The 14,602-nt window shown below is 41.6% G+C and overlaps 1 protein-coding gene across 10 annotated transcripts in view; it reads right to left on the bottom strand.

The window, feature by feature from the left end:
- The window catches only part of NFIX (nuclear factor I X), a 278,075-nt gene that overhangs the window by 25,568 nt on the left and 237,905 nt on the right, over positions 1 to 14,602 (bottom strand). For all 10 annotated transcript variants that reach the window (XM_069767170.1, XM_069767174.1, XM_069767178.1 and 7 more), the window contains 3 exons: positions 12,866 to 13,002; positions 2,546 to 2,653; positions 1,444 to 1,622 (listed from right to left, as the gene is read on the bottom strand). In XM_069767170.1, coding sequence (XP_069623271.1) covers positions 1,444 to 1,622; positions 2,546 to 2,653; positions 12,866 to 13,002 — 424 coding nt within the window. The remainder of the gene's footprint in view (positions 1 to 1,443; positions 1,623 to 2,545; positions 2,654 to 12,865; positions 13,003 to 14,602) is intronic.

Here is a 14,602-nt window from a genome sequence, read left to right as displayed (position 1 = left end):
CAATATACCATAGCTTATGATTAAAAATGACACAAAAGAGGCTAATTCATCAAGAACTTTATGCTGGAAAACTGGGGTAGAAATGTCCCAAAGTTTTGTGCAACACATAGTTTTGCAAAAAATGTTGCGACTTTCTTTTTTTTTTTTTTGCGCTAGCTCTATCAGCGTCTTGTGGCCAGACAGGTTCACTGTAATTTCCACCCTATGGCACCCTGTGCCATATTCATTGAGCCCCCCTCCCCCCCCCCCCAGTCTGCCGCTTTTTTCCATTTTACACTTCATCAATCCATTGCAGAGTTAGTCACATTTGTTATTTTTGGAGCACAATATATGAAATCTCTGCTTGCAGTGCAACTGGACAAGTCTTCTCTGGGGGCGTGTTTTTTCTCCCTTCTATTCCAAACACTACCAATCACAGCTTGGCAGCTGATCTAACTGATCTCTGAGGGGGCGTTTTCTCACCTCTATCCCAGACACTACCAATCACAGCTTGGCAGATGATCTAGATGATCTCCGGGGGCGTGTTTTTTCTCCCACTCCATCCTAGACCCTACCAATCACAGCTTGACAGCTGATTTAGATGATCTCTGAAGGCATGTTCTTTCTCCCCTCTATCCCAGATTCTACCAATCATAGCTTGGCATCTGATCTACCTGATCTCTGGGGGCGTGTTCTTTCTCCCCTCTATCCCAGACTCTACCAATCATAGCTTGGCATCTGATCTATCTGATCTCTGGGGGCGTGTTCTTTCTCCCCTCTATCCCAGACACTACCAATCACAGCTTGACAGCTAATCTAGCTGATCTCTGGGGGCATGTTCTTTCTCCCCTTTATCCCAGACACTACCAATCACAGCTTGGCAGCTGATCTAGCATTCTCAGCTGTGATTGGCTGCATCTGGGAGGGATAAAAGCACACACCTCCAGAGAAGACTGATGTGAATATCACTGCAATGGAGTGGCACAGCCTGATCAGGGGAGCTCAATAATATTTCCAAGTTGTTTATCTCATTTTTTTTGTCCAAGTGACAGGCCATTTTTAAGAGTCATATATCTTGATGAATTCCCACATAGTTTTTTGTTTTTTTTTAATGAAGTGTGGAAGGATTTTATAAAAATAAAACTAATAAAATGAAAGATTATATGTGTTTTTCTTTTATAATCACATAAAGAATGAAAACTTATTTATATTCATGTCAGAAATAAAGATATAATTTGACGCTGTTAAATGGTAAAAAAAAAAATGAAACAATTTTTTTACTGGGAATTGTAAGAAAATAAAATGTTTGAGAAATAATTAACATGTATGTACACACTTTTACTGATATTACCTCTTGCCCCTCTTACCAATTCCTTGAACTTGTCATATATAGAAAATTTGAAGTCCATATTCTGTCTGTAAATCTCATTATTAGTAACTTAATAACCAGAGGGTGCTACTCACCTGCCCTGCTCCCTGCCCAGAGGTGTCTGAACAGACAAACTGGACAAACTCTTTGAGGGAGTCCTGGCTATGGTGATGATGATGATAGCGTATTGTTGGGTGGGTAAAGTAGGGGCTGGATTGCTGGATAATGGACGTTGAAGGGAAGTGTATAGTAGATGCTGATGCCCGGGGACTCCCTGTAGAGGAAACAAGATTTTCATTGCTTAAAGACATAGTGTTAACAAAAGAATATTACATTTTTTGTGACTTTTAGCAACAATTTTTGTTTTTACTCAAATGCATATATATGTGGCTTAAAAAAATTTTTTTGCAATCGGATTTCATTAAAAATTTTGCCCCGTCTACCTTCTACAGCCTTTATGTTGTACTGGCTATTACTGGCTGCAGAATAAGCTAAGTGAAAATCCATTAGTGAGCTCGTTCTGACAGTCTTACCGGACAGTTTGTAGAAGTGCCAATAAAAGTCAAAAAGTGCAAATTTTTTAACGAGACCCAATTGCAAAAATTAATTTTAGCCCCAAATAGAAAACAAATATGTTCCCAAGGGTGGATTTTTCATTTTTGCTCTTTCTTTTTTTTTTCCACTTTCTTTTTCCAAGAGTCGTAACTTTTTTTTTTATATTTCCATCAATAGAGCTGTGTGAGAGCTTGTTTTTGCTTGGCAAACTACCTGTTTTATTGCTAGCAATTTGGGCTACATATGACATTTTGATCACTTTTCATTGCATTTTTTATGGAGAAGCAGTGAACATAAAACCCTTAAATTCTACAGTTTTTCTTTTTTTTTTATTCTTGTTACAGCTTTTACTGTAAATTTCTTTTTATTTCTTTTTTCATAGTCCCCTTAGAAGACTTAAACTTGCAGTCGTCTAGTTGTTGGTACTATATATTGCAATGATATAATACTAACGCATCTTGTGAAAATCTGGCCCTGTGAAGCTCAGCCGGTAGCTGAGCTTCGTAGCAGTAGCAAGATGGCAGTGACAAATGCCCTGAGGTCGCGTCTCGGGGGGGATGATGGGAGTCGGTGTTCGCCTGCAGCGGTTCACATATTGACAGCCATGTATAAATGATTGACAACCACAGATTTAGCCCTTACCTGGTCTCACTCCAGCCAGCACGGGGAGGGGATGATGGGTGAATGCCATGCGAGAAGAGCTGGTCTGGCAGTATTCTAGCTTGCCTGACTTCTTAAGAGATCCAGGGCCTGGAGAGGAAAACATAGCTTGAAAAATAATCTAATTTTTCTTTTAGTAAACAACTTATTCCATCACTACAAAATTCCTGAAAATAAAGATTTATGTCATACTACAACATCTAAAGCAGGGGTGTCAAACTGCATTCCTCGAGGGCTGCAAACAGGTCATGTTTTCAGGATTTCCTTGTACTGCACAGGTGATAATTTAATCACCAACTCATTATTTGTGTAGGTGATTAAATTATCACCTGTGCAGTACAAGGAAATCCTGAAAACATGACCTGTTTGCAGCCCTCGAGGAATGCAGTTTGACACCCCTGATCTAAAGTATCTGCTCCGTAGAGTGAGGGGGCAATCAGGTCTATTATCATCAATTTAGGGGCAGTGCCACTTCATACTACTTATCTAAAATAAGTCCCCATACACATTGGACGAATGTCCGGTAAATCCACCAATGTTGACAGGTTGATCCAACAGTCTAATGTGTATGGAGGCGCCGGCCAATTGATGGTTGGCGGAAAAGTTGTCCGATTTTGGACTGCCCAAAGCATCGTTCTCCTGGAGATAAGATTTCAGCAGAAGTATCAGTCAGCAGCTTAGTCTTTGGTAATCACTGGACCGATCGGTCAAAAGTGCAATCCTGCAGATGGAAGAGTTGGCTAAGATGGCTTTCAGCCGAACAATAGGTCAAAGCATTGTTCGGCCATCATCTTTCTAATGTATGTGGCCGGGTTTACTCATCAAGCTCATTATGTGTTTTATTATGTCCGTTTATTATGCCATGTCTCTTATCTTATAGACAGTATATGTGTTTCTTCACAGGGCTGTGGAGTCAGAGTCGTGGATTCGGAGTCAGTGTCCATTTAGGTGGAGTCGTTATAAAATGTCCTAAAATATATAATAAATTGAGTACAGTAGTACAATGCAGGATATGATGTAATTTTTTAATAAGAATTTGGGAAAGTTATGACATGTCCTATAAATGTCTGTTCTGTTCCTGATCTAAGCATCTCGGCTTTCAGTTGAGATGAATCTGTGCTGTACTATATGTACATGCTCAGTAGTGACCAGTGCTGTGGAGTCGTAGATGAGATTAATCTGTGCTGCACTTTATGTACATGCTCAGTAGTGACCAGTGCTGTGGAGTTGTAGATGAGATGAATGTATGCTGTACTTTATGTACATGCTCAGTAGTGACCAGTGCTGTGGAGTCATAGATGAGATGAATCTGTGCTGCACTTTATGTACATGCCCAGTAGTGACCAGTGCTGTGGAGTCATACATGAGATGAATCTGTGCTGCACTTTATGTACATGCTCAGTAGTGAGGCAGTGCTGTGGAGTCGTAGGTGAGATGAATCTGTGCTGCACTTTATGTACATGCTCAGTAGTCAGGCAGTGCTGTGGAGTCGTAGATGAGATTAATCTGTGCTGCACTTTATGTACATGCTCAGTAGTGACCAGTGCTGTGGAGTTGTAGATGAGATGAATGTATGCTGTACTTTATGTACATGCTCAGTAGTGACCAGTGCTGTGGAGTTGTAGATGAGATGAACGTATGCTGTACTTTATATACATGCTCAGTAGTGATCAGTGCTGTGGGGTCGTAGATGAGATGAATCTGCCCTGCACTTTATGTACATGCTCAGTAGTGACCAGTGTTGTGGAGTCATGGATGAGATGAATCTGTGCTGTACTTTATGTACATGCTCAGTAGTGACCAGTGCTGTGGAGTCATAGATGAGATGAATCTGTGCTGCACTTTATGTACATGCTCAATAGTGACCAGTGCTGTGGAGTCGTAGATGAGATGAATCTGTGCTGCACTTTATGTACATGCTCAGTAGTGACCAGTGTTGTGGAGTCATGGATGAGATGAATCTGTGCTGTACTTTATGTACATGCTCAGTAGTGACCAGTGCTGTGGAGTCATAGATGAGATGAATCTGTGCTGCACTTTATGTACATGCTCAGTAGTGATCAGTGCTGTGGGGTCGTAGATGAGATGAATCTGTGCTGCACTTTATGTACATGCTCAGTAGTGACCAGTGTTGTGGAGTCATGGATGAGATGAATCTGTGCTGTACTTTATGTACATGCTCAGTAGTGACCAGTGCTGTGGAGTCATAGATGAGATGAATCTGTGCTGCACTTTATGTACATGCTCAATAGTGACCAGTGCTGTGGAGTCGTAGATGAGATGAATCTGTGCTGCACTTTATGTACATGCTCAGTAGTGACCAGTGCTGTGGAGTTATAGATTAGATGAATCTGTGCTACACTTTATGCACATGCTCAGTAGTGACCAGTGCTGTGGAGTCGTAGATGAGATGAATCTGTGCTGCACTTTATGTACATGCTCAGTAGTGACCAGTGCTGTGGAGTTATAGATTAGATGAATCTGTGCTACACTTTATGCACATGCTCAGTAGTGACCAGTGCTGTGGAGTCGTAGATGAGATGAATCTGTGCTGCACTTTATGTACTTGCCCAGTAGTGAGGCAGTGCTGTGGAGTCGTAGATGAGATGAATCTGTGCTGCACTTTATGGACATGCTCAGTAGTGACCATTGCTGGGGAGTCGTAGATGAGATGAATCTGTGCTGCACTTTATGTACATGCTCAGTAGTGACCAGTGCTGTGGAGTCGTAGATGAGATGAATCTGTGCTGCACTTTATGTACATGCTCAGTAGTGACCAGTGCTGTGGAGGCATAGATGAGATGAATCTGTGCTGCACTTTATGTACATGCTCAGTAGTGATCAGTGCTGTGGAGTCGTAGATGAGATGAATCTGTGCTGCACTTTATGGACATGCTCAGTAGTGACCATTGCTGGGGAGTCGTAGATGAGATGAATCTGTGCTGCACTTTATGTACATGCTCAGTAGTGACCAGTGCTGTGGAGTCGTAGATGAGATGAATCTGTGCTGCACTTTATGTACATGCTCAGTAGTGACTAGTGCTGTGGAGGCATAGATGAGATGAATCTGTGCCACACTTTATGCACATGCTCAGTAGTGACTAGTGCTGTGGAGTAGTGGATGAGATGAATCTGTGCTGCATTTTATGTAAATGCTCAGTAGTGACCAGGGCTGTGGAGTTATAGATTAGATGAATCTGTGCTACACTTTATGCACATGCTCAGTAGTGAGGCAGTGAGTGCTGTGGGGTCGTAGTTGAGATGAATCTGTGCTGCACTTTATGTACATGCCCAGTAGTGACCAGTTCTGTGGAGTTGTGGATGAGATGAATCTGTGCTGCACTTTATGTACATGCTCAGTAGTGACCAGTGCTGTGGAGTCGTAGATGAGGTGAATCTGTGCTGCACTTTATGCACATGCTCAGTAGTGAGGCAGTGCTGTGGAGTTGGAGTCAGGGAAGTTGAGGAGTAGGAGGTTTAGCTTACCAACTCCATAGCCCTGTTTCTTCAAATACTTTGCAAATTGCCTCTTCGGAGAGGAGGAGGACTAGAACTCTACTGCCACCTATTGAAAGTAGCAATCCTAAGAGCCAAAATCACCCCTTTAACTAGCCTTGTCACAATACTTAGGATAATAGCCAAACAAGAATCTCAATTTGCAGACACAGTGTTTCCGGTGTTGCCCTTCATCAGTGCGAAGTGTGAGATGTGATTTGGCTAGGTGAGAATCTCCTGGCCAGGATTGAAGTGGTAAAGTTTCTCTTTGGGGAGAGTGACAAGCCAGGCCTGGCATGTAAGAGTGAGGTGACTTTTAAGCCATGCAATGCTACTCTGGGAAATTAAATATACTTAAGGCGAACCTGTCAGAATTTTGCTAAGTAAACTATAGGTATTGTAAGGTTGTCGCCGTTACACTGATTAAAATAATACCTGGGGATGAAGAAATCCGTCTTGTGGTTCTTGTGTAATGAGTGTCAGAAGTTTTCAGTTAATGAGATGCCCGTGCTCTGGGGCAGACTGTAGGCAGAGTCTTGTCTTCCTGCTCTAGGAACATGTTTGTGCTTCGGGGCGGCCTGTGCGCAGATCTCTTTTTGGCTTCTCTGGCCTAGAGCACCAAGATAAGACCCTGCCTATAGTTCCACCCCGAAACTCGTGCATCCCATTAACTGAAATCTTCTAACACTGATTACACAAGAACCACAGGGCAGATTTCGTCACCCCAGGTATCATTTTAATCAGTATAACAGCACCAACCTGACAGGGTCTGTAGTTTCCTTAGCAAAATCTTGGTGACAGGTTCACTTTAAAAGTCTATTGGCATGTGTCACTCACCACAAGAAGAAAGGTTACCCCTTGATACACTGATTTTTTTTTAGCCATTAAAATGTATCATATCTACATAGTTATTATTTTTTTTTTCTTTTCAGTAAAATTCACAGGAGCTTATCCCCCCCAAAAATAGTTTCATCCAGAAAAAAAGCTGATGATTTTTTTTTTAATCTATGCTGTCCTCTGTATACATCCATATGCAATCCGTACGGCATTTGAGGTTACTCATTAGCAAGAATAAAATGTAAAGACCATAAACAGCTTCCTATGTTAATATCTGCAATGTATTCATAAAAATCGGATGCTATACAGCTGATGTGTATGGGATCGGAATTTTTTTGCTCACCCATAGACATAAATAAGTCCTGGGAATATGAGCCCTATGTCCTTGTCGCCTCCGATTATTTTATATCGGTACTGCAGCACCACCTTCTGGCAGATAATGGTTCCTACAGGGTTTTCTGAATAAAAGGACATTTTTTAAAATTTTATAGATTTTTTTTTCTTTTCCAATTTATGTTTTCTTTTTTTTTTTTCCAAAAAAGCTATTTTTTGTATATTTAGAGCAATGTCATGACTTACTATAAAAAAGTTCAAGGAATATCAGTAGGCAAAGAGAATATACGGCTATATAATTGGTTTTAGTCTCACACTTGCCGATCACTATCTGTGACTAAACATCTTTGCTGTCCGCTAAGCTTAAAAAACATTTACATAAATGTCCTTAACTTGCTAAATGCCGTCTTATTTTGTGGCTTTGATTATATCTCACACGTGGCAGATTTGTTGCAAACATTTCCATTTATGTGTAAAGACAATGAATTTTTGCCAGCCCCTATGTAAATGAATAGTAGCAGCGCAGAATGTTCTGCCAGAAATCTGCCATATGTGAATATAACTGTAGTGTGTTCTTCTGGTATAGATTAATGTAAAGGGAATGTGTTGTCAGAAAATTACCCATTGTTAAATTGTTATTATCAGCTTTTTGTGTTACATGTTTTCTTCTTTATTTTTTCAATTTTTATACATCACGATTTAAAAAAAAAAAAATAATTGAATTCTTGTAATTTTCACATTTTCTACTCGAGCTTTATTAGACTCATACTTACTATTCATTCAGGAAAAGCTGACATCAGTTTATACACAGTAGATAACACAGGATCCACCATTCACAATAGGTGACATCACAGCTCACCTCCTCCTCCTCCTGTACAATGACTGATAACACCTCTATATACAGCAGATAACACAGGATCCACCATTCACAATAGGTGATGTCACAGCTCACCTCCTCCTGTACAATGACTGATAACACCTCCATATACAGTAGATAACACAGGATCCACCATTCACAATAGGTGACATCACAGCTCACCTCCTCCTCCTCCTGTACAATGACTGATAACACCTCTATATACAGTAGATAACACAGAATCCACCATTCACAATAGGTGATGTCACAGCTCACCTCCTCCTCCTGTACAATGACTGATAACACCTCTATATACAGTAGATAACACAGGATCCACCATTCACAATAGGTGACATCACAGCTCACCTCCTCCTCCTCCTGTACAATGACTGATAACACCTCTATATACAGTAGATAACACAGGATCCACCATTCACAATAAGTGATGTCACAGCTCACCTCCTCCTCCTGTACAATGACTGATAACACCTCTGTATACAGTAGATAACACAGGATCCACCATTCACAATAGGTGATGTCACAGCTCACCTCCTCCTCCTGTACGATGACTGATAACACCTCTGTATACAGTAGATAACACAGGATCCACCATTCACAATAGGTGATCTCACAGCTCACCTCCTCCTCCTGTACAATGACTGATAACACCTCTATATACAGTAGATAACACAGGATCCACCATTCACAATAGGTGATATCACAGCTCACCTCCTTCTCCTCCTGTACAATGACTGATAACACCTCTATATACAGTAGATAACACAGGATCCACCATTCACAATAGGTGATATCACAGCTCACCTCCTCCTCCTGTACAATGACTGATAACACCTCTGTATACAGTAGATAACACAGGATCCACCATTCACAATAGGTGATGTCACAGCTCACCTCCTCCTCCTGTACAATGACTGATAACACCTCTATATACAGTAGAAAACACAGGATCCACCATTCACAATAGGTGATGTCACAGCTCACCTCCTCCTCCTGTACAATGACTGATAATACCTCTATATACAGTAGATAACACAGGATCCACCATACACCATAGGTGATATCACAGCTCACCTCCTCCTCCTGTACAATGACTGATAATACCTCTATATACAGTAGATAACACAGGATCCGCCAGTCACTATAGGTAATGTCACAGCTCACCTCCTCCTCCTGTACAGTGACTGATAACACCTCTATATACAGTAGATAACACAGGATCCACCATTCACAATAGGTGATGTCACAGGTCACCTCCTCCTGTACAATGACTGATAACACCTCTATATACAGTAGATAACACTGGATCCACCATTCACAATAGGTAATGTCACAGCTCACCTCCTCCTCCTGTACAATGACTGATAACACCTCTATACACTGTACATAACACAGGATCCACCATTCACAATAGATGATGTCACAGCTCACCTCCTCCTCCTGTACAATGACTGATAACACCTCTATATACAGTAGATAACACAGGATCCACCATTCACAATAGGTGATATCACAGCTCACCTCCTCCCCCTGTATAATGACTGATAACACCTCTATATACAGTAGATAACAGAGGATCCACCATACACAATAGGTGATATCACAGCTCACCTCCTCCTCCTGTACAATGACTGATAACACCTCTATATACAGTAGATAACACTGGATCCACCATTCACAATAGGTGATATCACAGCTCAACTCCTCCTCCTGTACAATGACTGATAACACCTCTATATACAGTAGATAACACAGGATCCACCATTCATATGGAGGAGGAGGTGAGCTGTGACATCACCTATTGTGAATGGTGGATCCAGTGTTATCTACTGTATATAGAGGTGTTATCAGTCATTTTACAGGAGGAGGAGGTGAGCTGTGACATCACTTATTGTGAATGGTGGATCCTGTGTTATCTACTGTATATAGAGGTATATATACACTGTACATAACACAGGATCCACCATTCACAATAGATGATGTCACAGCTCACCTCCTCCTCCTGTACAATGACTGATAACACCTCTATATACAGTAGATAACACAGGATCCACCATTCACAATAGGTGATATCACAGCTCACATCCTCCTCCTGTACAATGACTGATAACACCGCTATATACAGTAGATAACACAGGATCCGCCATTCACAATAGGTGATGTCACAGGTCACCTCCTCCTGTACAATGACTGATAACACCTCTGTATACAGTAGATAACACAGGATCCGCCAGTCACAATAGGTGATCTCACAGCTCACCTCCTCCTCCTGTACAATGACTGATAACACCTCTATATACAGTAGACAACACAGGATCCACCATTCACAATAGGTGATGTCACAGCTCACCTCCTCCTCCTGTACAATGACTGATAACACCTCTATATACAGTAGAAAACACAGGATCCATCATTCACAATAGGTGATGTCACAGCTCACCTCCTCCTCCTGTACAATGACTGATAACACCTCTATATACAGTAGATAACACAGGATCCACCATTCACAATAAGTGATGTCACAGCTCACTTCCTCCTCCTACAAAATGACTGATAACACCTCTATATACAGTAGATAACACAGGATCCACCATACACCATAGGTGATATCACAGCTCACCTCCTCCTCCTGTACAATGACTGATAATACCTCTATATACAGTAGATAACACAGGATCCGCCAGTCACAATAGGTGATGTCACAGCTCACCTCCTCCTCCTGTACAATGACTGATAACACCTCTATATACAGTAGATAACACAGGATCCACCATTCACTATAGGTGATGTCACAGCTCACCTCCTCCTCCTGTACAGTGACTGATAGCACCTCTATATACAGTACATAACACAGGATCCACCATTCACAATAGGTGATGTCACAGGTCACCTCCTCCTCCTGTACAATGACTGATAACACCTCTATATACAGTAAATAACACAGGATCCACCATTCACAATAAGTGATGTCACAGCTCACCTCCTCCTCCTGTAAAATGACTGATAACACCTCTATATACAGTAGATAACACTGGATAAACCATTCACAATAGGTGATGTCACAGCTCACCTCCTCCTCCTGTACAATGACTGATAACACCTCTATACACTGTACATAACACAGGATCCACCATTCACAATAGATGATGTCACAGCTCACCTCCTCCTCCTGTACAATGACTGATAGCACCTCTATATACAGTAGATAACACAGGATCCACCATTCACAATAGGTGATATCACAGCTCACCTCCTCCCCCTGTACAATGACTGATAACACCTCTATATACAGTAGATAACACAGGATCCACCATACACAATAGGTGATGTCACAGCTCACCTCCTCCTCCTGTACAATGACTGATAACACCTCTATATACAGTAGATAACACAGGATCCGCCATTCACAATAGGTGATGTCACAGCTCACCTCTTCCTCCTGTACAATGATTGATAACACCTCTATATACAGTAGATAACACAGGATCCACCATTCACAATAGGTGATATCACAGCTCACCTCCTCCTCCTGTACAATGACTGATAACACCTCCATATACCGTAGATAACACAGGATCCACCAATCACAATAGGTGATGTCACAGCTCACCTCCTCCTCCTGTACAATGACTGATAACACCTCTATATACAGTAGATAACACAAGATCCACCATTCACAATAAGTTATGTCAAGGCTCACCTCCTCCTCCTGTAAAATGACTGATAACACCTCTATATACAGTAGATAACACTGGATCCACCATTCACAATAGGTGATGTCACAGCTCACCTCCTGCTCCTGTACAATGACTGATATCACCTCTATATACAGTAGATAACACAGGATCCACCATTCACAATAGGTGATGTCACAGCTCACCTCCTCCTCCTGTACAATGACTGATAACACCTCTATATACAGTAGATAACACAGGATCCACCATTCACAATAGGTGATGTCACAGCTCACCTCCTTCTCCTGTACAATGACTGATAACACCTCTATATACAGTAGATAACATAGGATCCACCATTCACAATAGGTGATGTCACAGCTCACCTCCTCCTCCTGTGCAATGACTGATAACACCTCTATATACAGTAGATAACACAGGATCCACCATTCACAATAGATGATGTCACAGCTCACCTCCTCCTCCTGTACAATGACTGATAACACCTCTATATACAGTAGATAACACAGGATCCACCATTCACAATAGGTGATGTCACAGCTCACCTCCTCCTCCTGTACAATGACTGATAACACCTCTATATACAGTAGATAACACAGGATCCACCATTCACAATAGGTGATGTCACAGCTCACCTCCTCCTCCTGTACAATGACTGATATCACCTCTATATACAGTGAATAACACAGGATGCACTAATCACAGCTCACCTACTCCCCTTTCCTTTACAATGTCCTTTATGTTGTCCTGCACATGTTCATTAGTTGCATCAATACATCAGACAGGGTAGGAGTCTGTTCTTTGCTCCTAATGTACGTGTTCACTTCTTGAAACAGCAGAAAGTATTAAAAAAAAGCCCTAGTGGCCGGTTTAAGAATTGCAAGATTTCTAATATGTATTTTTATTAAAGGTTTTCGATATGCAAATAAAAACATTAACAAAACTTAAAAAATAATACATAAAATAAAATCTGATGTAAAGTAAATTTCTGAGGACACCTAGCCTGTAAAGCGACCCCTACAGTAGTGTTATTGTAGCTGTAGCTGATAGCCCCGGGTCAGGACTTACCTGTATCCACATCGTTCGGCCACACGCTGGCTTGGCTGCCCCCGGCCGCAGGGGATCGGCCTGTGCCCGGGTAAAACACGTCGTCCACCGGGCTCTCTAACTCACTGTCGTCCAAGGACTTGGGGCGCTTCGTGGTGCTGGAGACAGTAACACAGGGAACCATTGAGGTTTAGTCTCACAGTTCAGGGCTGGGTGGGATTCTCGTTAGAATGTATATTTCCACAGTAATAATTTCACAGAAGCCAACAACATCATAACTACCCCAAGCAATTAAACCCCACGGTCCGTATTGATCAGACAAAGACCATTATACACATGCGCCAATCGCTTTCTTTAAAGAGTCACCGTCATCTTAATTTTTATTTCATGAATCAAAATTATGCGTGAAAATATACAACTTGGTAATATATCTTATCAGAGAAATCGGCTTCTTTCTCTGACAGAATTGATCAAAATTCTGAAGACAGACTTCCCCATTACTGAGATAGGAGATGCCAGTTGCTATGGATACAATGTAGGAGGGAGGAGCTAGAGGCGTTATGGGGCAGGCAAACTTGGCATTTGCCTAGGGCCCCCACTCCTAAAGGGGCTCCCAGCCAGTGGCATGCCGCTAATAGTGGTACACTTAGGGGCCAGTGAGTCAAAGGGGCCCGATGCCAGCGCCGGCTATACCCCCACATCGGCATCATGATACTGTATGCGGACAGAGTGATCGTTCTGCGGCCTTCATTCTTCCTCAGACTGTGGAAAAAGGCCGAGAAACAAGCATCGAACGACTTCAATATTGTCGGTCACTCTCGTTTAGCGGCCTGAACTCAGCGCATGGAAATACAACAGAAATGTGTGTGGTGATGGTGGAATATGTGAGTATTTGGGGCCCCATTTTAACCTTTTGTCCAGGGCCCCGTAACAGCTGTCATCTCCTATCTCAGTAACGGGAAAATCTGTCTTCGCTGAATAAAGATTTTACCTCAGAATTGAGGTTTTTTGGAAAATGACTGATCAATTCAGGCAGAAAAACAAGTAAATCTCTCTGATCTGATTTATCACAAACTTTCTTATTTTCATGTGTAATATTAATATTGATTCATTTAAAGGGGATGTGTCTGTAGGATCAACCCTCCTAAGCCATCTATATGGGCCTGCTGGCCACAGAAAGTTGAATAAAAAGATACCTTGATATTTGCTCTCCGATGTTTTATTCCAGAGAAATCCACATTTTTCTCAATATGCAAATGAGCTGCTAAGATCTATGTTTTGCACATAGATCTCTTAAAAATCTTCTGCCAGAGCTTTTTGTAAGTGAAAGACGTTACCAGCGTGAGACATGTAGATCAGGAGAGCGGACTGTCAGTCATTACATGTCTCATGCCCCATTTTGTTTATAAAAAGCTCTGGAGGCAGATTCTCGGAGAGATCTATGTCCGACCCATAGATCTTAACAACTCATTTACATATTAAGAAAAACTTAGATATCTCTGGAACACGACATCGGATCACAGATATCAAGGTATCATTTTATTCAGCTTCCCATAACCTATGTGGCCATATAGGCGGCCTAAGAGGTTTTATCCTACTGCCAGATTCTCTTTAAGGGTGTTCTGAGGAATTGTCTTCTGTAAATATGTAGGATTACTCCTTTTTCAGCTTAATCCGAGAAGAATGCCCTATTAGAATGAGTGATGTTAGTCTCTAAGTTATTCCGAACTCAGACATGTATCCTTTACATTTTGGGAT

The sequence above is a fragment of the Ranitomeya imitator genome, chromosome 4 (genome assembly GCF_032444005.1).
Source record: "Ranitomeya imitator isolate aRanImi1 chromosome 4, aRanImi1.pri, whole genome shotgun sequence".
In the NCBI taxonomy this organism is placed as follows: Eukaryota; Metazoa; Chordata; class Amphibia; order Anura; family Dendrobatidae; genus Ranitomeya; species Ranitomeya imitator.
Note: the sequence above shows the minus strand (reverse complement) of the source record. Positions and strands in the feature narration are given on the sequence as shown.